We start from the raw sequence: 24,679 nt of genomic DNA on the forward strand, positions 1-24,679 counted from the left end.
CTGTTCCGTTATTTCACGGAGTAATAATTTCCATTTATTTGCACTCTTTACTATAATTTTTTGAGACTTTTGAATTTTAGTACTTTCGTTATCTTTAACCTCCTCTGAATGTGTATCGCACCAACATTTTTGAATTCCTTACGATGTTCTACTTTGTCATCTACTCTTTGCCTTTTATTTTCGGCCCTGGCAGTGGTTAAATCTCTTGGCACAAAATCTCGTCTTGCGGGACGTGAAAGTATCTCTCTGAAAAAGTCACGTCTCGTCCCAGGCTAAAAACTCTTGTCTATTCCCAGGACTGTTTTATTATAAAGAGAGATGTTATAAGTTGTTTCATCTGTCCATCCTTTCTTTTTTAATACCTGCTGTTTCCATTGCAGAATCTATTCCAGCAGGGTTGAGCACAAGGCATGACCCAGCCACTGACAGGATGCCAAGGGCACAGTCACACACAAACACATCTACACTCACTGTGGGCAGTGTGGGGATTAAACCCAGGTCCTTGGAACTTTGAAACAGCAGCCTTAAAAGAATATTTCCCACGAAAATGATTGCAATAGCTGAGAAAAAATTTTAATCTTGGAGATGATAAAGTATCTGACACACGGAGCTTCAGCTGGGCCAGCACTGAACAGTAGCAAACAATTTCAAAGCATCCATAAGCAAAAAGTCATTTAACTCGTGTCACCAGGTATGCAGTTGTATGCTCACAATGTCCTTGGCCAAAATACTGTTAAGTAAACTACTTTCAGGAATAATGTTGTGAACATCTGCAGAACACGTTTAATTGGTTTTTGAAATTCTGGGTTGGGTGGACTATTACTTTATTCAGTGTGCAATTTTAATCTCTTGTTATCTAAGCAATGGAGCCTATATTGAATGTCATTTGAAGGAAGCCCACACAAACACAGGAATAACATGCAAACTCCATGCAGGGCCACCTGGCGGGCAAACACGGATCTTCTAACAGCCAAGAGGCAGCACTGCCATTATGCCACCCCAGTTTTATACCCAAATGTATTGATGACTTAAGTATGCCAAGAACACACTGATCAGCCACAACATTAAAAACACTGACAGGTGAAGTGAATCACATTGATTATGTCGTTACAGTGGCACATGTTAAGGGGTGGGATATGTCAGGCAGCAAGCCAACAGCCCGTCTTTGAAGGTGACCTGGGCAAGCATAAGGATGTGAGCGACTATAGCAGGTCTTGTGGTGTGTTCAATGGTTATTATCTACCGTGAACCTGTGCCTGGGTCATGGGCACCCAAGGCTCATTGATGCATGAGGGGAGGAATGGCTAGCCAGTCTGATCTGATCTCACAGAAAAGCTACTGTAGCACAAACATCTGAAAAACTTAAAGCTGGGCCTCAGAGAAAGGTGTCAGGACACACAGTGCATTGAAGCCTGATGCACAGCCGCAGACCTGTCAGAGTGCCCATGTTGACCCCTGTACAGTACTGAAAGTGCCCCCAATGAGCATGTGAGTGTTAGAACCGACCCAAAGAGCAATGGAAGAAGGTGGCCTGGTCTGACAATCATGTTTTCTATTAGATCACGTGGATGGCCGACTCCATGTGTGTCGTTTACCTATGGAAGAAATGACAGCAAGGATGCACTATGGGAAGAAGGCAAGTCAGCGGAGGTAATATGATGCTCCTGGCGAAGTTCTGCTGGAACCCCTTGGGTCCTGGCATTCATGTGAAGGTTACTTTGACATGTGCCACCTACTGGAAGGGTGTTTTATATTCTCTGATGCCAATGGTCTCTTTTTTAAGCAGATTAATACACTCTGCCACACTGCAAAAACTATTTTGGAACTTGACAAAGAGTTCACTGAGTTGACATGGTCTCCAAATTTGCCATATCTCTCTCTGATCGAGCATCTGTGGAGGACTCGCCTGTTTTACCACTAGACTCAGAACCACTGTGTTTTTTGTGCCGCAGAATGGCAGTTGAGATTACGAGGTTGTTGTAGAAAGTAATAGATTGTCAAAGACTGTAGCAGTTATAGTCGACTGTAGTTGATATAGTAATAGTGTAGTAGATCGTGTTTTTATATATACAGCATATACTGTCTGTTATCTAAATATATGTAAATAAAGTATTAAAAAACTAAAAAAATTATGGGATGTACTAGATAAACAAGTCCGTTCCATGAAGGCCCCACCTTACAACTCACAGGTCTGTGCTAATGTCTTCATGCCGGATACCACAGGACACATAACTGTTTTTTTGTCTTGACTGGTCTGAGCTGTTTTGGTGGCACAAGGTGGACCTTCACAATATTAGGCAGGCTGTTTAGGTTTTAATGTTGTGGTTGATCGCTGTATTAAAACTGCCTTATTTAGAGTTCCTCAGCAAAAAGTCTGCAAACAGGGCAGATTTATCTTGGCACCCCTACATTATGGGAGACTGTATTTGAAAAATACTTACCAGAGTAAATGCTTTCTTTAGTGATTTATCTGTGTTATATTCATAATATCGCTTCTATTTTTTTTTAGTTGTGTTTATATAACAACAGTAACCTGAAGGGCAGTTGAGTTGCAAGGGAAGACTTTTGTCTCGGCTGGACCCTTCTTAATTCTGCATAAAGTCTGAAGGTGTTTTTTATGAAAGTGCTAAAGAACATAAACAAAAATTAAAGCAAAAATTACAATGATCTGTGTGCTACAAAGGGAAATGTCTGACGTGCAGTAGCCAGACTGTTAATAAAAGAGAACACCATTTCCTGAAGTATATCTGCTTTTTAGAATTTCTAATTTTGTTAAAAACTGAGACTCCTATGCTACTCTCATATGACAGAACTTGCAGACTGTAACTGTGAACAAACAGAAGAAACCTGTCGATTGGGCACTTTGGTAGTTAGGAGCACAGAGAGCAGGGACTGAGAGTGAAATCTTCCTTTTACTTTCCAAGTGTATATTATAACGCACTGTATCCAAGGTAATAATTATTGAGATGATGGAGATAGTAAACAGAGGTGCTTCATCTGATTAATAATCATAAGACAACAACATAAGTAAAAGCAGTATACAGTATGTGTTAGGGTACAGAATGTCTTATTAATCAGTCGCATTAGAAATTATTAACATCACCTGCTATACAGTAGTCTTTCTTTCCTGCAGATTCACCATCCATCAGTACACAATGGGAATTGACATATTAATATGAGGGGGTACCCAAAAATTCACGGAAGTGGACAACAGCACAAGAATAGGATGTAGATATTCACTATGCTGCTAGGTACTGTATGCCTCCGGTCTTGTTAATTAGTATAAGTGGCATTGTGCGGAGCTGATCGACTGCTTATTTCTAACATTTATTTTACAATCATGCGTGTAACTTTGGTATTTTTTTTTCTCCAAGCTCAAATAGGCATGTCAGGTCATATTAAACATCAAAACAACAATGACCACATTTTTGCAAATTGACAGACTTGTTAATAAAGAGTTTCCACATGAACAGATTGTTGATCAGCAACTTTGCACTGAACATACTGAGGAGTCTGTAGGAAAGCATCAAAAAAAATGTCCATAGAAGAGGCACATGCAAAACTGCATCTTTTACAGCATGACATGTCAACTGAATACACTGCATTGACAGCAGTGGCATAGGGATCTAATTGGCCATAGGCCCAGCCAATCAGTTCATTGTTTATGAATTGAAATTTACAATTGAGTGGGTATTTGTTATTTTATCTTTCCCTTGGTTTTGAAATGGTATGTCAAATCCCATTGAATTTTCAGTAAATAAATAAATGGGGTGGTGTTACGGTGTATGTTTAACCTCATTTGTAATAGTCATTAGACAGTTAACAGAACCTTAAGTTGCCTAACTGAGTATTTTTGGCGAACACCAAGATGTAGTTTCTTAATTTGATGGATTATTTCTGACATGGCAAACAAACGGAAATATCAAGGTTAGTGCTGGGCGGTATGACCAGAATTCTATATCACAGTATTTTTCACAATTATACCGGTTTCACGGTATTCGACGGTATTTTTTTCCCCATGCATGAGTGGATGTTAACCACATTTTCCACTGCAATTACTGCAGTAGACTGGCTAAGAATAACCTATTCCACTGTCATGAGAATTGAACATTGTACTAAAAACATTGTGCACACAAATATTAATACAGGTTTGCATGGCCCCATAAAGTGATAGTTTTCAAGGGGATGGCACTAATGAAGAGAAGTAATCACATTGCATGACAGTTGCAGTCAAAATATAGAACCTTTTTTTGAACAAATTTTGCAAACAACTTAAACTAAAATTTTGACAACGTATTTTCAACCATCCAAAGAGGCATTTAGACTTTCCAGAGGTGCTCGTCCAAAGTTGTATTGCATTGAACATGTCCTAGAAAAGGAATAAATAGTACACATTTCTGTTAATGTTAACAGTCTCTGTCCACTGAAATGTTAAAGTGACTTTTTAAATAACATTCTCATCATTAAACTGCATAATATTTAAACTAATAAATAATAGCAATAAAATAAATAATAGTGTACCTTCCAGTTATAATACTATTACTTTAAGACTTCAAGCCCAGGTGCATTACACAGTATTCACCAAATAAAAATAAAATAAAACAAGTGCAACCTGGTGATGACATCTTTACCAACTGAACCATCATTTAGGCAAATTGCATTAATATGGACCTTGCTTCAAGCTAAGCCATATACATAAATAATAAAACTACAACTTGCATTTATAATGGTATTTGTGATATAGCCCTACGGAATTGTATTAGGGCCACGGTGATAAAGAAAAAAAAACTATATGTCGAGAATAAAGTCGACATTTCCACTTTATTCTCGTAGTTTATTTTATAATTAAAGTAGAATGTTGTAAACTAAAGTTCATCCTAAAATCAATGTTTAATTTACTAGATTTTCTCAAACCCCGTCATAAGTTAATGTAGAACATTAAATGATTTGTGTTAAGTGTTCCCCGACCCAGTTGTTAATCACTACGCTTCTTAAACCGACTTCCTCTGCACTAAGAGGAGGTGCAGGCAGGGATCACCACACAGAATACATTCACTTCCTGCTCCCTGAAAATCTAGAATGCTAAGATAAATACTTGATATCATTTTCATGATGAAATGCATTAAAGCAGGTATTAAACATGCACGCTGGTGTGGCGATAGTGCTGCTCTCTCGCAGTAAGGGGTCCCCAGGTGTACGTTCAGTATAGAGAACTGTATGGCAGGTGTGACGAGGCTCCAAAAAACAGGATGTATGAATGGGTATCGCACAGGTTTAACTGAAATATTGTGTAAATGTTGGGTTTGTGATCTGCTGGTCGGAGACACGAACACAGAATTCAACTGATGTTCTTCTGAGCGGGCTTTCTTTATTGCATGTGTGCTGTCTCTGTCTGACACCACACGATAAACGTCTTTGTGAAATTTAAACTAGTTATAAACTTAGACAACAGAGTGTTCAGAACTTTAAAAAAAATTTTTCGTTATACGTGTTTAATTATGTCATCTATTCAGGGTTGGAACCTATCCCAGCAAGCATTGTGTGCGAGGCAGGAGCAAATCCTGAACGCCAGCACATCGCAGGGTGAATATGCGCAATACATATACTAGCAGGGTCAATATAGCATAACAAAACCCCACATCCTACATGATTTTGAAAGGAAACTAAAGCACGCCGAGTAAACCCACCAGAAAAACATGCAAATTCAAGGCATGGAACACCTGAGACCCCCTTGCCGCGAGGCAGCAGTGCAACCTCCACGCCACCATGCCCCCACATGATTAATAGATGCTTTAACGCATTTCATCATGAAAATTATATCAAGTATTTATCCTAACATTTTAAATGTTCAGGGAGCAGGAATATGATGAAATTAATGTATTCTGTGTGTTGTCTGTCCTCTTAGTGTAGAGGAGGTCAGTTTAAGAAGCACGTAGCGATTAACATTGTTCTGGGAACACTGAACACAAAGCATTTAATGTGCTACATAACTTATGACGGTTTGAGAAAATCTAATAAATTAAATATTCATTTTAAGATGAAGTTTAATTTATGATGTTCTACTTTAATGACAAATTACGAGAATAAAGCCAACATGTCGACTTTATTCTTGTCATAAGCGTCGAGATTAAAGTGTAAATGTCGAGAATAAAGTCAACATGTCATCACACTATTACACAGTATCCAGGTACATTACACAGTATTGAAAAAAAATAAAACAAGTACAACTTGGCTTGTAGTATTATCCAGTAGTTTAGAAACAGTATTCACATGAATATGAAAATGTATAATGTGACAGGTTTATTTGTGTTAAAGCCCTTTTTTCTGACAAAAAGTGTTTCCAATGTAGTTTTTGCGACATCTGAAGTATCGATATGGAGTTTATGCGCTAAAGTTAAACGGAAAAATATTATGTCGACATGTACAACATTTTATCGATAATTAGCATTTCCATCAGCTAAAATTTGAAGCGCTAAATATTTTTTCGCAAAAACTCCTTGGATGGAAACCTGGTTACTGACTGACTGACTCACTGACTGACTGACTGACTCATAACTAATTCTCTAACTTCCTGTGTAGATAGAAGGCTGAAATTTGGCAGGCTAATTCCTTACAGCTTACTTACAAAAGTTAGGCAGGTTTCTTTCAAAATTCTACGCGTAACAGTCATAACTGGAACCTTCTTATGTACATATATACGGCCATAGCCTGCAGCTCGGTTGCCGTGTGAGGCGGAGTTGCGTCCCTCATCGTCACGCCTCCCACGTAATTGAGTGCCTGCCCATACAAGGCCGTCCGTCAGCGGCAATCCAGTAGAAACATTCTGCCGCTAAATATTCACGGGTGAAGGACTGTGCTTATGCAAACGAAGAGGAGATGGTCAGGGTGGTGTTTGGCACAAACTCAGCAAAAGTGCGAGAGAAACTTTTAAGTGCCGGGTCTTAGCTAATATTAAATAAAGCCGTGGACATCGCACGAGATAGCTCAAGCACAGCTCAGAATCAGAACCTTCGTTGCATGTACTCCGAGTGGCTCACGTGAACTGACTGTGAACGCAGTATGCAGAGAACAAGGAAGAGCTCCAAAGAGCGCTGAACAAAAAACGCTTTACACAATAGAGAAGGCAGCAAAAGAATATGAAGCGAGTGACGCATAAAAGCATATTCATAAGTGCAGCTACTGTGAAAACAAAGCACGGTGTAAACCATAAGTTTAAATTAAGTTTATAGACACGCTACCACTGGCATTTGTCATGCCTATGACGAATACGATATTCGCGAGATACAAGTTTAATGAGAAGACGCGGGGTATAAACGAGACTTTGGATCACTTTGTAATGGAGTTAAAATTGCTGTAACAGAGTTAAACTTGCTGGTGAAGGACTGTGCTTATGCAAACGAATAGGAAAGCAAGGTGTAAAGCTTAACTGTAAATTAAGTTCATAGACACAGTGCCACTGGCGTTTGTCATGCCTAAGACGAATACGATATTCGCGAGATACAAGTTTAATGAGAGGACGTGTTTGGTACAAACTCAGCAAAACTGCGACAGAAACTTTTAAGTGCCAGGTCTGAGCTAACATTAAATAATTGCTGGTGAAGGACTGTGCTTATGTAAACGAATAGAAAGCAAATGTTACGTTATTTTTAAAATGTTTCCTTTTCTTTTTCATAACTTCTCTAACACACTTCTTCTATGCTGCAAAGCGCGGGTATTTTGCTAGTATCCTAGTAAAAGCTAGAGCACCCACTTTTACACAGGCCCACCCCTAAGTTGACAGTGTGGTTCTTGATTTTCACCCTTACCCAAAAATCAACAGATTTCACTGCTTGTGACTTCTTTTGTTACCAAAATTAAAATTGATACTGAAGAGAAGATGATTTGCTGCTGTGGAAGAAATCCAGAAAAAAAAAAACTGCAAGAGGCTCCAGGCACAGTAACAAAAACATAGAATGAGTGCAGAAAATGGAAGAAGTGCTGGGACAAGTGTATTGCACCTTAATGGGGCTATTTTGGTTTTATAATAAAGTGCTTTTTTCCACAATTCTGGGAATTTTTAGATTCCACTTTTGATTCTCAGCTGTGTTACAGACAGGGTGGGATGGAGTTTGAATGCCAGTGCCATACACAGTAGGTTAATCAGTGGTTGTTTTATGGCCTGCCACATATCCTATTTGCTGATCTGGGGTCCATTCCTGTGCTGGTTTGTGTCTAACGACAAATACAACTGGAATGGGCACACACTCTGCAGCCACTAATGCAAAAATTAAGTTTAGAAAGTTGTTAGACTTTCTTTCTATTACTTTTAACCGAGTACAGGTTAGGGTGTCTGCCCAAATCTACAGCTACAGTGCATTGAAACCAAAGAGAACATTTGAGTGACTCCATCATTAGAGACCCCTTCTTAATAAAGAGCTGCTCTGTTTTTGTACTCTGAATGTGGCAGCAAGTGCAGCACACATACTGTGGACAATACTGATGCCAGTGTCTTCCATAGTTGTAGAATAGCTGGTAGAAAAGTTTTATTTTCGATTTGCTGTTAATCTTGTTTCTCCAAATGCTTAATTTTTGATATTTGGCGACTGGGAGAGACCACTTCTTTAAGGTGGTCTCATGAACCTAAATATTTCACAGTTTTCCCAGTCTTGTGATTAGGAGCATTGTCCTGCTGAACTCTTTAATGTTGGGTCGATACACTTATGTTGTGAAGGGCTAAACTTGACTGGCAACTACTTTAAGATATTGTGTGAGTACCGGTGCTGCTCTTCTTGCACCAGTGGGCCACAGAAACATACCATACCATTTTTATTTGTTGAGTGCTTAAAAACACAGCATTACAACTGACCGAAGCGCTGTACAGTTAAAAAGAAGCAGGACTAAAAGCAAAATATTAAAACAACATTAAGAGAGATTAAAACAGAGATACTAAAACAGGTCAGGGACCAATAAAATAGAGAAATAGCAAGAAGCAAGTGGAAATGAGACAGGTTAAGAATTAAAAGCCAATGTGAAGAAGTGTGTTATTAGGCGTGATTTAAATGTGGCGACTGAGGTGGCTTTTCTAACCACTAAAGGTAGGGAGTTCCAGAGCCTGGGTGCACAGATGGAGAAAGCCCTTTCACCACAAGCTTTAAAACGTGCCTTGGGAACGGTTAGGAGCAGCTGATCTGTGGATCTAAGAACACGAGGGGGATTGTGACGATGGAGCAAGACACTCACATATGCGGGGGCTAGACCGTTTAGTGCCTTATAGGTTAAGAGGAGTATCTTAAAATCGATTCTGAATCTAACCGGCAGCCAGTGTAGGGTTTTAAAATCGGTGTTATGTGTTGGCTTCTTCTGCTTCCAGTTAGAAGCCTTGCAGCCGCATTTTGAGCCTGTTGGAGTCTACAAAGAGTGGCTTTACTGATACCATATAGGCAGGAATTAGAGTAGTCAAGCCGGGACGTAATGAATGCATGGATTACTGATTCCAGGAGGTGGTTGGACAGAATAGGCTTGAGTTTGGCGATTCGCCTGAGATGGAAAAAGCAGGATTTTACTGTGCTGTTGACTTGAGCATCCATTTTCAGGACGTATCCATTTTGATTCCAAGATTGGAGACAGACGAAGTTACTGGAATGGGAAGAGAAACGAGGCCAAGGGGGTGTGGGGTCTGTTTGCAGTCAGGACTAAAACAATGACCTCGGTTTTGAATCGTTCAGGTGAAGAAAGTTTACAGCCAGCCAGTCCTTAATGCCAGATAGGCAGTCGAGGAGAGGTTTGGTGGAGTCAGTTGGCTTGAGGGAGAAATAAATTTGGCAGTCGTCAGCATATAGGTGATATGAAATTGCATGTTTCTAAAAATTGCACCTAAAGGCAGGATGTAGATTGAAAAAGTAGTGGCCCTAAAATGGAACCCTGGGGGACCCCACATGGGAGTGGGACTGATTCAGATGAAAAATCGTCTAGCATGACTCTGAGAGTCCTGTTGCAGAAATATGACCTGAACCATTCGAGGGCTAAGCCAGATACAGCAGCCCAGGATTCGAGTTGGGAGATCATGATGTCGTGATCGATTGTGTTGAAGGCAGCAGATAAGTTGAGAAGAACCATAATCACGTGGAGTCCTGAGTCCAATGCCAAAAGGATGTCATTTAGGACACGTAAATGCGCGGTTTCTGTGCTGTTTTTGGGCCTAAAGCCTGACTGAAAAAAGTCCATTACCTGATGGTCCTGTAGGTGATGAGTTAATTGCTCATAAACTACTTTTTCGAGTATTTTTGACAAGAAAGGTAGTTTGGAGATTGGACGAAGATTAGAGAGAATGGCAGGGTCAAGATCAGGTTTTTTCAAGATTGGATGTACAACTGCGTGTTTGAAAGCACAAGGAACTATAGTCGAGGATAGACTACTAGTTATGATCTTTAGACATCGTATCGAATCGCAAGAAACACATCTTTCAGCAGTCTGGATGGCACCACATCGTCCGGAGAGCCCGAAGGCTTCATTGAGGCGATGATTTTTTCCAGATGGGGCAGCGAAATGGGTTCAAAGCTGGTGAGGGAGCCATGTGCAGGAGCTGCTAAATCAATAGAGCCAGAAGAAGAAATGGAGATCTGGGATCTAATGTTCGTGACCTTATCCAGAAAAAATGTGAGGATCTGATTACAAAGAGCAGAAGAGAAAACAGTTATAGCTGGAGAGAGGACAGCATTTAGTGTTTTGTATAAAACACGTTGATTGCCAGAGTTTTTTGAGATGATGTCAGCGAAAAAAAGGTTCCTTGCACCTCTGACTGCTCTCTGGTATTGGGACCACGCGTCTCTCATGCAGTCGAAGGTAATAGTGAGACCATCTTTCCTCCATTTACGTTCTAGCTGCCTACAGTTTTGCCTGATGGAGTGAGTTTGTTCGTTTAGCCATGGGTCATGCTTGACTTTGGATTGTCTCCGTTTGAGTGGGGCTACAACATCCATCACAGAACAGCAGGAAGTGTGGAAGGTTTGCAGTAAAACATCAAAATCCGTGGATTCACATGATGTGGAGATTGTTGAAAAAGCAACTGCAAAATCTTCAGCAGCAGAGGGGGGAATGACACGGGAGGGACGGGTAGTGATGGATTTACCATGCTCAACAGAGACCAAATCCAAATTAAACAGTACAGGTGAGTGATCAGAAAACTGGGAGGCAGAATGTCAAAGTCACTGATTCTGAGACCGCGAGAAAGAACCAGGTCCAGTGTGTGAACATGTCATACACCACTACAGGACATTGCAACAGAATGGACTCATTGACTCAAGGTTCTTAAAATATCCTGGTCCTCCCAAGAGTGTGAAATGTCAGGAGCTGGAATTTCATCAGATCATTCCATTTTTGGAATCCCTCTGTGTTTGTTTAGTTCATTTGCCCACTACAGCTGCCACTTTTTAGTGTGTGTTAATAGGAGCCCAGATTGGTTGGGTTGTCAGCAGCCATAACATATTTGAGACAAGTCATGTCTCTTATGCTTCAGTGCCGCTTCTAGTAGAACCGTGATCATCTGCCACTCTGTGTAAGTCTTTTGTCTTTCATTGTTCCTCCACTTTTATTTTATTCTTACAAATATAGGACCACTAATGGCTGTATGTAATCTTGCTAGTTTCCCATTCTGCGTATATTCTTGTTGTTACCATAGCATGTTTGCTGCTGCTGATGCACCTGTCACCCAGTACCATACCAGACCCCCTTAGATATGTGACCTTATTCACCCACCCTAATGATCTTTTGCTACCCACCTACCTTCTTTAAACAGCATTTGTGCATGAATAAGATGTCACTTACAGGGGTCACTTACAGAAAAAGGTCAGCAGTGTCTAGTAAAGTCATCTTTCTGCATGTGGCACTTGTGCGCATCATTGTAGGTAATTACTAGAGTGCTGCATGTAGGAAATTGCTGCTTTTACCTTCAAAGATGTTAATTCCGTTAGTTGGTTTCACTATTGCTGTATTTATATATTTAAAAAAGGCAGACAGAAGTGGGCTTAATGATGGTAATCCGACTGTTTGCTAATGATTACTCACTCTTGGGTTTGATTGTTTGTATGTTCCTGAGGATCAGCTAACTAGTATTGCTTGAAAAGACCCTCATCGTTTCAAAAGGGTCAAGAGGTCTGGCACAACTGGAGCAGTAGGCATGATGTACATTAGTAACGTGTGAAATCTGTGGTGCCACCCTGATGGATTGTATACTGAGATGCAAATATCTTGCCACCAGAGACAAATGGCTCATTTTATTGTGTTCTGTACAGCTACATCCTGAAATATAATACAAGAGCAGATAGCTTTGGCATTCTGATAATGTTGGACTCTGGGAGCAGAACAGAAGTTTGTCTAGTTTCATTGGACTTCCAGTCTGTGAATCACATGATGCCTGCAGTCTGTTCTGAGGTTGATCTGACATGTCCTGCTTTTACTGCAGTGATGCAGAATAATTGGTTTCAGAGCGCATGCACAAAATGGAGTTGTGCAGTGGATGTGCATTTTAAAATAACAATGTGGTTGACAATGAATCTGTAATAATAATTTACAGGTAATTTGAAATTCTACAGTATGCAGGGACCTCCATTCAACATCTTGCTTCCTCAGATTTCCATCACTTTGGAGACCTTGGGAACAAGTTTAGAAGTAGTGAAGTGAATCACTGAAGAAGTAGAGAATCGGATGCAGGTGCGACATTCAGACTGACCCAAGGAGAGGATTTGTGTGCGTGTTTCTAGTGAAGTAGAAAAATGTGGAATGTAGCCAGCACACCTAGTTATCTGTTGGTATGTTCAAACCTTTCTGACATTAATTATTAGACATCAAAATAAACGTGGGGCAAAAAAATGCCTGGCTCTGCTTATACGTTTAAGACGAGGTTTCATATTTTAATTGCTGTTTTCATCTCTCAAATATGAGAGGAATCTGGGGAATTTAAAGATTAAACACAATCCTTTTTGATAATTAGTTACAAGTTTAAGGTAAAATAGCTACAAAAACTGAAAGTAACCTAAAGGTAAAGTATACATTCAAACAAGTGAAAGAATGTAATGTTTATGTACATTATCTTGGACATAAGTATGAAAAGTAAGTATGAAAAATCATGCAGTTTAAAAAAAGTAAACCTTGAATAGAAGAAAGCACATGTGTGATAAGATAAGACCTGATAATGGCTGTTCAGTCCCTGTACAACCGGTGTCAGAGCTTGGTGCGCATTGCTGGCAGTAAGTTGAGCCCGTTTCCAGTGAGAGTTGGACTCCGCCAGGGCTGCCCTTTGTCACCGATTCTGTTCATAACTTTTATGGACAGAATTTCTAGGCGCAGCCAGGGTGTTGAGAGGGTCAGGTTTGGTGGACTCAGGACTGGGTCACTGCTTTTTGCAGATGATGTTGTCCTGTTTGCTTCATCAGGCCGTGATCTTCAGCTCTCTCTGGATCGGTTCGCAGCTGAGTGTGAAGCGGCTGGGATGGGAATCAGCACCTCCAAATCCGAGAGCATGGTCCTCAGCTGGAAAAGGGTGGAGTGCCGTCTCAGGGTTGGGGGAGAGATCCTGCCCCAAGTGGAGGAGTTCAAGTATCTCGGGGTCTTGTTCACGAGTGAGGGAAGAATGGGACGTGAGATCGACAGGCAGATCAGTGCAGCATCGGTCTGTCGTGGTGAAAAAGGAGCTGAGCCGTAAGGCAAAGCTCTCAATTTACCAGTTGATCTGCGTTCCTACCCTCGCCTATGGTCATGAGCTGTGGGTAGTGACCGAAAGAACGAGATTGCAAATACAAGCGGCTGAAATGAGTTTCCTCTGCAGGGTGTCTGGGCTTTCCCTTAAAGATATGGTGAGAAGCTCAGTCATCCGGGAGGGACTCAGAGTAGAGCCGCTGCTCCTCCGCATTGAGAGGAGTCAGATGAGGTGGCTCGGGCATCTGATCAGGACGCCTCCTGGACACATCCCTAGTGAGGTGTTCTGGGCACGTCCAACCGGGAGGAGGCCCCGGGGAAGACCCAGGACACGCTGGAGGGACTATGTCTCCCAGCTGGCCTGGGAATGCCTTGGGACTCTCCCAAAAGAGCTAGAAGAATAGGCCGGGTAGAGGGAAGTCTGGGCCTCTCTGCTCAAGCTGCTGCCCCAGCGACCCGACCTCGGATAAGCGGAAGAGGATGGATGGATGACGTGTGATACATCAACAAGAAATATGGTGCCCGAGTGCAGTTTGATAACATTTTCATGTTTTCTCAAATGCTCTTTTATACATTTTGCGCAGTATTTCGAAAGTAATGATCAAGCACACACATTTTGGCATCATAACCATTTGGGTTGAGAATCAAATTTTCACTAGTGTAGCACAGCTTAAAATTTGAATATTATTGTAAAATATTTGACACTGTTTAATATTTTTTATTTTGCTTTGTAGTGCTTGGTGAAAACCATGAAACTTGAAGATGGTTTATACTTGACAGCATAGATTGATAGACAGTTAAATAGAGTGAGATAGACAGAATGAAAAAATAGATGAACTTTATTTGTCACCAGGGGGATATTTGGCTTTTTACAGAAGCTTTTTAAATAAGTAAATAATAAATACACACACACACAATGGTATGAATAACCAAAAAACGAGAATATTTAGGAGAAAGAAAACTTCTGATGTGGCAGTGCCAGTAAGGCATTATACAGACATATTTCTGTTGTTATAAAGGAGCTCCCGTTGCATTTCTTGACACGCTTCTGCTGAAACTCCTCAGTGTGTCAGAGAGAGGATGTGCAGCATTGTTCATAATGGCACTCAGTATTGTTTTAATTCTCTCCTTCGCTACGACCTCCAGGGGGTCCAGAGTGTGTCCCAAGTCTGAGCCTGGCCTTGTAATTAGCTTGTTGATTCGGGGGGCTTCTCTTGAAGTATGATCCTGGCCCAGCAAACCACACCATATAAAACTGCACTGGCGATTGAAGATGGTTAACTTAGTTTTGTTGTCTTCTTTTTTATATTGAGTGTAATTGCAAAATAGATTTTCAAAGAAGATATGGTGGCCACACAAATGAAGACATTAGCAAACAGTGCAGCGCTGAGTCCACTACTGCACACATCAGCACTCCCAGTCACACAGAGATCATTTCAGAATCCCAAATAAGCTAACCTGTGTGTCTTTGGAAATGTGGGGGGAAAAAAGAAAACCCAAGCAAACATGGCAAGAACATTCCAGTAGTAATAAAAAGTAAAATAAAGCGGCATAATGACAGTCCATTTCTCAGGGTGGGAAATTTAGTGTTCCTTTAAATAGAGCCTTCAGTGGCATTTTTGAAAAGCTTTAAAATAATGACAAAGGTGTAAGGTGAGGGTTATTATGAAAGTGATTTGAATTCTCATTGCTTAAATTTAGACATTACACTTTTCAAAGATAAATGCAATGTTTGTTTTCTGACTGGGTTAAGAGCTGTTCTTTTTTTAGAGCTATACATGTGAATCGGGGCAGAAGAGGTGAAGAACACACAGACTGCAAATACATTACTTTGCTGATGACAAAAATGAACAGACTCAGCAGCTTTGTAACACTGACTCGTGCAAAGTTAAATTTTTGCATTGTTGTAGTACTGTGAAAGCAGTTTGGAACAGGTAAGCATGCTGGGAAAACGACTGCTAAGTGAATGTGGAGCACTTCAATGCACCTATGGAGAAGAGGCTCTGGTTTTCACAGGAGTCTGGAGTTTTCTTTCTCCATGTACGGTTGGGGTATATACATATTGTGAAAAGGCACTATAGAGGCGCCCGACCCGACACAGACTGAACACGGAGGCACATGTAAAGTAAATAAACTATCTTTCCCGTAATCCCCACAGACACAACACAGACCCAAGCACAAATCTACCACATAAAACACACAACAAAATACTCTTTTATTCCTCCACCACTCCTCCCAGGCAACCTCGTCCTCCTCCTCCCGATTCTGGCTCATTGAGTGGTGGCTGCTGGCCCCTTTTTTAGTTCACCCGGAAGTGATCCAGATGCTTGATTGCCGAGTTCCAGCTGCAGCACCCCCTGGTGGCACCTGCGGGACCCAACAGGGCTGCCTCCAACTCCAATTCCCATGGAGCCCTGCATGAAACTGAGGCACCACTCCAACCCAGGGGGGCGGCCATCCAGTGTCCAGGGGGAGGTATTGCACAATCCATGGCTACTCCCCTTGAGCATATAACGAAGGGGCGTCCTGGCTGGTCATGGACCCCAGCCATCCGCCACAATATATACCTTTATTTATGGCCTTTAATTTGAATTCTTTATATTTGTGGATTTCTTGAGTTAATACCAATGTCTGGTGAGAATTTCATGTGAATAGCCTCACTGGAAATGTACTTACTGATAAAAATTTTGCTGCGTTCAGTTGTATGTGTGTATATAAAATTTAAAATATAAACCAACATCTGGACATGCTCAAAGAAATTCACATCAGATCTCAATTAAATATTCAAGTGAAAAATCTTTACTGCATAATTTGTCGAGAACTAAATGATGTATTAACAGTAAATAGAAAACAAAACCGCCAGCCCATTGAGTGCTGGATTGAACATCACACAGAAAATCAAAATCAAAAATTTTGATCACAGGCATATTCAGCTTTCATCAAGTTTTATCACGCCAACTCATAATGTGACTCAGTAGTGTGTATGGCCCCCACGTGCCCGTATGCACTCCTGAAAGTGTTTGGGCATGCTCCTGATGAGATGGTGGATGGTGTTCTTGGGGATCTCCTCCCAGATCTGGATCAGGCAATCAATGCGCTCCTGGACAATCTATGGTGCTACTTGGTATTGTTGGATGCACCGATACAAAACGTCCTAGAGGTTCTCAGTTGGTTTCCGGTCTGGGAAATGTGTGGGCCAGTCAATGGCAACAATGCCTTCATCATCCAGGAACTGCCTACACACTTTGGCTAAATATAGCCAGGCATTGTCCTGCACCAGGATAATTTCTGACAATGGCTCTGAGGATTTCATCCCAGCCCTAAAAGCAGTTAGGGTACTGTAGCCTAATACATGAAGGTCTGTGTGACCCTTCAAGGCATGCCTCCCCAGATCATCACTGACTCACCACCAAATCAGTCATGCTGAATTATGTTGCAGGCTGCATAACATTCATTGTGGCATCTCTAGGCCTTTTCACAACATGATGGGCTGTGAGTATAGGCCCCACTAGAGGACATAAGGCACTCATGCCACCCTCATGGAGTCTGTTTCTGACAGTTTGGTCAGAAACATGCACACCAGTAGCCAGCTGTAGGTCATTTTGTAGGGCTCTGGCAGTGCTCCTCCCTTTCATCCTCATACAATGGAACAGATACTGGTCTTAGTGCTGGGTCGATGCCCTTCTATGGCCCTCTCCAGATCTCCTTATGTAATGGCCCATCTCCTGGTATCTTCTCCATGCTATTCAGACTCTGCTGGGTGATACAGCAAACCTTCATGTGACAGCACGTATGGATACACCATCACAGAGGGGCTGAACTGCCTGTGCAACCTGAATCAGCTGCAGGTACCACCTCATGCTACCAGTGGTGACAAGAACACTAGCAAAACTAGAGAAGAATCAGACAGGAAGGATCAAGAGAGAGCAATTGTCTGTGACCACCACCTGCAAAACCATTCCTTTTTTGGGGGTTGTTTTGCTGTTGCCTCTCCAGTCCACCTGTTGTCACTTTCATTTGCACCAAAGCAAGTGAAGTTGATTCACAATTGTTTATGCTTCTTAACTGGACAGACTGGTATCCCTGAAACGTAACTGACTTTTTTGAGCTGTCTATGTATGTGTGTGTGCGCGTGTGTGTGTTGTGACATGTGAGTCACTGTCTTGTACCCTGAGAGAAGATGCCGAGTCCAAAGGCTTCAAGAAAACCAACTTTATTCCAATCAAAAGAGGAGCAGTCAGTTTATTTATTCAAATGGGAGTTAGCACTTGATGTCATAGTAGCATTATAAAGATGGCAGCCCAACTGGAAACATGCACCAAAGAGGAACAGTGTTCTGACATATGCATTTTAATCAGTGAAGAGGTGAAATCTATCGAACTTTATCAGCAAATGACGTGGATTTAAGAGCACAGGGGTTTTGTTGTACTGCCTGTGCAACAGCTGCAACTCTTGAGGACCTGCAGTACGAGTGTCTCCCTCATCCACCGCAGTTATCAGCCCTCCCCTATCCCTGAGTGATTACAACATCTTTAGGCCACTCAAACATACAATTCAGATGAAGAGGTGCAGCAGATTGTGCATGAGTGGCTGCACATGCAACCAAAAGAAGAAACCGTTCACTTTTAAGCGCTAGAGGATGTGTATTGAATGCCATGAAGATTATGTTGAACAATAAGGCAGTTATATGACACATTTGTTGCAATGAATTATATAAAAAATAGTGCAGAATGCTTCAGACTGCTTCTGTGTACACAGAGGGCTTGTAAGTAATCATCAAAAGTTGGGACACCTGTAGGAATTGCATCAACTGTCAAGGCTTATTCAACTCGAACTGCTGCTGAAAAGCTTTATATTTTTAACTCATTCCTTGTTCCATTAAAATGGCATTTTGCATAACTCTGCATACTGTTGTGCTCATATGTAGCACAACTGGAGAAGAAGAGCATCTTTTTTTTCAACAAGATTTCATTTTTTACTTGCAATATTTTACTGCTAAAATTATCATTTTATTTGGGAAAGCCATGTGCTGGACACATCAGATTTTCAACAGTGTGTGTCCCAACATTGTTGGAACTTGTACTGTGTTTGCAAGGAAATGCACCTCTGAAGCAATAAGTAAGACGCTTCTTAACACCTCTTAGAGAAGAATTTTGAATGATGGCCTTTCAGGCCTGTCATTGTTTTTCATGAATACAAGACTTTAATAATAATGAGTGGAATGATAGCATGTGCAAATGTGTCTTTATTAGCACACACTGATAAGAGTGTGCACCATTCTGTGTGATTTCTGCCCACATCACAAACATTTGACACAAACTAGTTGGCAAATTTGAATTAAGCCTAGCAATAAAAGGCATAAGTTACTATGTTAGCAGCATTTTGCGGACCATTAGTGGGCCACACCTGACACTTACTACTTACTCATAGCTTACAAAAGCCCTGATTGTAATGGTTGTTAAATGCTGCAAATGGAGAGAAACAAGTAAAATTAATGTTAGTTCTTAAACACTCACGGTATTTGTTTATGTTCATTGCATCCGTTTAGCATTAGGTTAACCTGTAACAGTTAATACTGACCTGAAAGCGCAGAGTATTTTTTTTTTTCTGTTAAGAAAGGTCTGAGTATCTCAAAATGCCTCCGGACTCATCATATCTCGTCTTTCTCTTTGCAGTGAAACCAGCAGCATCTGTAGCAGTGACCCGGGACTTTTTACTAACGATGAAGGAAGGCAAGGTATGTACCACAAATGGAAATACATTTCATAGGTTGTGAAAGACGACTGGTCATAGTGGGCGGTAAAGTGTTAACACGAGTTGTAAAAATGTAGTTTTCTTGAAGCATTATCAATATTACAGCATCAGAAGTCCAACAAAGGTAGCAGCATTCTGTGTTTAAATTCTGTCAGTGCACAGAATACAAAACATCCAGAAATTCCAAGTGTTGTGTTTGATTCTTAAAACCTAAATGATTTAATTATAATTCACAAAAAGAAGCAAATGGTTTTAATAAGTGTGTGACACTGTCTTATTTGGTTCAGATAATCAAATCAAATAAGCAAACAAACAAAGAGAGGGTTTTATTTGTGTTGGTACTAATTTGTGTAATCTGCAGACCCTTTCCACGTTTTAATTGTTGGGGTGTGTCAGCTCAAGGCAATTAAGGCAGTGCTGCATATTGCCAGTCTTCTCCATGCGTCTGCCCCACAGCCTCAGTGAATTGGTCTAGATATTGGGATTGTGCTAATGAGAGCTTGTCAGGTTGTGTTAATGAGTGCTGAAAGCTTTGCTAATCACATTAGATATGGCTGTTTGAAACAGCACTCTGATTTAACAGTTGTCAGTACACCTTGTGTGTGAGAGGCATGGCCCTGACAGGAAGGTGAGTGACAGGTCTGAGGCAGCAGCCTGCAGGGATTTGCGGGCCAGTCAGCCTGCTGGCTCTGATATCGTGGGGGTGAGCAGAGGGGGAAGCTGGCGGTGGTGATGTGGTTAGACGGGTGAGGATTTCAGGTGGACGCTTTATTTTATTTATTTGTTTATTTTTGGCTCTTCTCAACTACGCATTTGCCAAAAGCTCTAGCAGAATGGCAGAGTGTAAATGAACTCTAGCCGGTCAGCACCTGACATAGAGGTAACCCGCCGGGTCGCATTTCTTCACAAAGCAGATTTCACGAGGTGTGCGTTTGGCGTTGGGTAAAGACTCTCAACATATGCAAGAGCAGGTTTTCTGGTCTTGTGATTGAATAAACAGTCACTCTTGTTTAGCCTTTCAAAATCTATTCCCCATTGCATCGGCAGACCCTCCCCAGATAAAAGATCTAATCAAATTAAGTACACAGTACATAACAGGAGATTATGATAAAAGAATAATGTAATTACTGAATATCTTAACAGAAAACTCCCTCCAATAATCATCTCTAAGGGAAACAACTTTTTTTTCAGGAATTTTCTTTGATTATGGCATCATGTACTCTTTGAATCTTTGTGCTTTCAACCTGGCTGTAATGGAAAAAGTCAAAATAAGTGAGGTTCAAATTGAGCAGGGCCAGCTGTTTTTATTGAGCAAGGGTAAAGAATCAGTGAACTAGATTGTCAGACACTTAACAAAATGCTGTAAGATTATCTAAGATCATCAATTTTACAGAACAAAATTGTCGTTTTTTTAAGAAGATTATATGTCAATCTATATATGGCCATTAAATATTTGCAGTTTCCCAATCAATTCCATTTTACAAGGCAATCATCCTGGGACGAAGCCAGTAGGAGCTGGAGACTTATCCCAACAGTGCAGAAAGTAAAGCACGCCGGTGCATTACAGGAGATGAGAACACGTGGGTCACACAATAACAAGGTTGGCAGACATCTTAAGTGGCCTGTCCGTAGAGGACTCTGGGACACCTGGCATCTTGACAGATATGGAAATGAGATATCAAAAAGCTTTACAAACTGGGAGGGCATTTTAATTGTGAAAAACTGCAATGATTTTGTCGTTTCCAGTAGCAGCACATTTCCTTGTACAGTACCAAGGTGTTAAGACAGATGAGCACCCTTGAACCACCGCAGAAACTTCAGATTAGCTAGTGAGAACATAAGCATTATACATGTCCTAAGATCTGCTTCTTAGATTGCCTTATAACATGAGCATTGATTCCAAAATGTGAACAGATGGCTTGAAGGCTATTTCACTGCTGAATATTCTCACTTGTTAACCGCACATAGGAGTTGTCATCTTTTTTGTCTTCTGGTTGGTCTGGGTGGCAAGTAAACTAAGTAAAATATTAGACAATCTCACACTCACCCATACAGTTATCGTTATTCAAAGGTGAATCCCAAGAAATGTTCAATGTAATCTATGATAATATTGATCTCTAGTTTTCGTATTTAGAAAGATGCACCAGTAAAACTGTGGAGCATTTTCATAGAGGCCGGGGTCATAGAGGTAAAAGAATCTGTTTAGCTTGGGGGCATAAACTGAAAAATATCGCAGTTTGGTTTGTTGGCTGAGCCACTGGTCTATAAAACACAGGGCTGCCAGTTCGTTCTCTGCCTTTGGCCCACTTTGTTACCCTGAATTGTACACTTTGGCTGTCTCTCCATCAACTGTAACAAGCTGTCCTGTTCCTTACATTTGAGGCACTTGAAGACAGTGTTCATTATATAGAAAGACACAATTTAAAATAAGATGTGTTTGTAAGTAGGCTGGGAGTGTAATAACCAACTGCCCTCCCTAACTACGCAAGTCACCAGTTGCCCCCTTTTTTGTTCTACTCTGAATATATAAAATACAAATTCCATTTGTGTGGTACTTATAGTTATTTACAATTTCTTAAATGAATTAATGAATAATAAATAATAATTAATAATAATAAATGAATTAATATCAAATTTTATTTTAGATCAGTTGCAGTAATAGGATCACTTTTTGCAGGTAACAGTTGGCTTGTTTACATGTAACTGCTGATTATCATAAGGCTGCATCCATCCTACAATATTTTCATTTAAAAATAGAGTTTTTAAACAAAAATGGTCTCCAACCACACTAGTGTTTACAGAGATATTTTCATAAACGATGTGCAAACACTAGTGTGGTTGGAGATCGAATATTGGAGGATTCAAACTTAACAAAGTGAAATGTAGCTATGTACAGTTAAGCAACACAACATGCAACTCCACTATGTCCGCAATGTTAGAACATGTGTTCTGCTGCGCCGGGTCTAATCAGGGACGGGCTATGTAACAAGTACAAGCAAATCAGAGTGCAATCTGAGTATGCATTTTCAAAAGTCTCTTTTCACCCGTCCACATTGCAACACAGAGCCTGCATTTTCAGGAGCATATGCATATATATAAGTTTTCAGGGTTTAAAAATGTACGGCTAGTGAGGATTAAATGTGAAAATTGAAGCTAATGTCTGTAGTTTTAAATGAAAATGTAGTAGTGCAGATGTAGCATAACATGCATTTGAAAGTTAAACAAATGGTTGCCATTTTTAAACAAAAGACTTTACAATCATACAGGGTGAGCCAAAATGAAATACCACATTTGTCAAGGTCATTGCGTGAGGCAGCTGAGTGGATTGGGATGGGGGGTCCTTTGATAAGCGATCCCTTGCCTTGGTCTGGTGCACATTCTTCAAAAACAACGAATCCATCGACACTACGCAACGCATCTTCCGAACACACTTTAGCATTCTTCCTAACGGTGACGTCCCAAATCAGAAAATAATTCGTCAGTGAGTGGCTGAATTTTGACTAACATTGAACAGAAAATCTCCAGGCCGCCCTCAGACTGTATGAATGCCTGAAAACATCCAGGCTGTAAGAGCATCAAGTTTGCAGTCTCCTAGACGTTCGGTGCTCAAATATGCTTCTGCCTTAGGCATTTCCAACAAGTCCTTGAGGAGGATTTTGCATGAGGACCTTAATTTCCATCCATCCAAAATGATGGTAGTGCAGGAAGTCACTGAGAGAGACTGGGAGGGCCGTAGAATGTTGTGTGTGAACATTCTGCAAACTGTTCTTCAAGATGCAATTGTCATGTGCAGCGATGAGGCACATTTCCATTTCAATGTTTGCGTAAATAAGCAAAACTTTCACTATTGGGCTGAAACCAAACCTTGTGAACTTCAGAGTCTCCTGCACAGTGAGTGTGTTACAGTTTGGTGCACCATTGTAGAATTTGGCATTGTAGGCCTTTACTTTTTTGAGGAGGGGGGAGCAATGGTCGCCGTCACTTCAGAACATTACATTGAAATGAGTTTTTGCTGCCCCAACTGGAAGAAGTAGATGTGGTGGATGCCTGGTTTCAACAGGATGGAGCAACAGCTCTTACAGTGCGGAAATACACTCAAGTTTTGTGGGAGATGTTTCCGGGGACACTGATCTCCCTGCATGCCAGTATCAGGTGGCCTTTATGTTCACCTGATCTCGCTCTGAGCGATTTCTTCTTGTGAAGCTAGTCGAAGGTATACACACACTGACCTCAAAACCTTGAAGCCCTCAAGGATGCTATTCTCCTTGAAATGGCTGAACGAGTCATGTGAGTGTTCAGAAATCGTCCGAAGAGCGTATCGCTATTGATGGCCACCACCTTGAAGACATAATTTTTAAAACTCAGTGAAAAAAATCTATTTTGTATACCATTTCTTGTGTCATAATGAAATGTATTTTATCTTGTAGCATTTTTGTAGAATAAACGTTTGAAATGTGGTACTTCTTTTTGGCTCACCCTGTATATGACACATGCAAGTTAAAAAATGAAAAGGACACCGATCCATTATGGTTCCTGTTTTCCTATTTCTTAATTATCTTTATAGGCATAAAGATTTGTAAGCAGTCAGATAATTGTGAACTATTCCTGTACTTCAGCATATTTCTGAAGATGGAAAATGAGAGAAAAGTGATTTTCTGGTTGTCTTTAAAGGTTTTTAATGTCTCTGGGGTCCAAGGCCAAAGCATTGCTTTAAATAAACGCTGTCTAAATGTAATACACACACATTTAGTCCTCTTTAACAGTAGGGTAAAAGCTAAGTACTTCTCATTTCAGGGATTTTTTTAAAAGCCATGCATTTCATACATATTGTTGTGTTTTATAAATGATGTTGCTTATGTGTATTGTCTGATAGAATAGTAAGTGACAAGATGAAAGAGAAAATTAATGTGAGAGTCCTCTGTACAGAGAGAGAGAAAAAAGTATGATGTGATTAGATGATGGAGATTTAAGTTGATGTTTATCAAAAAGCCGTCTAGGGGAAAATTGATAGGTGTTGCAATTAATCGCTTTCTGGCAGGTTTCCCTGTTTCAATTAACAACAGCCTGTTTAAAACAATTTAAAGAGATTATACAGAAAATCCAAATGCTCTGTGTGCTCTTAATTTGATGTACATGTTTTTATCGGTATTGCAAAGAGAATTCCTTCCAAGCTGAATTTAATGCAAAACAGGAGGACTTCATTTTCGTAAAAGCCTAGGAGGCACAGCCTGGAGCTTGTAATCCCTTTAGTGGA

At 40.7% G+C, this 24,679-nt stretch overlaps 1 protein-coding gene across 4 annotated transcripts in view; it reads left to right on the forward strand.

Moving 5' to 3' along the window:
• Positions 1-24,679, forward strand: part of gpatch2 (G patch domain containing 2) — a 137,579-nt gene that overhangs the window by 38,972 nt on the left and 73,928 nt on the right. For all 4 annotated transcript variants that reach the window (XM_039741751.1, XM_039741754.1, XM_039741752.1 and 1 more), the window contains exon 3: positions 19,347-19,408. In XM_039741751.1, coding sequence (XP_039597685.1) covers positions 19,347-19,408 — 62 coding nt within the window. The remainder of the gene's footprint in view (positions 1-19,346; positions 19,409-24,679) is intronic.

This window comes from Polypterus senegalus, chromosome 18 (assembly GCF_016835505.1).
Source record: "Polypterus senegalus isolate Bchr_013 chromosome 18, ASM1683550v1, whole genome shotgun sequence".
NCBI classification, from domain to species: Eukaryota; Metazoa; Chordata; class Cladistia; order Polypteriformes; family Polypteridae; genus Polypterus; species Polypterus senegalus.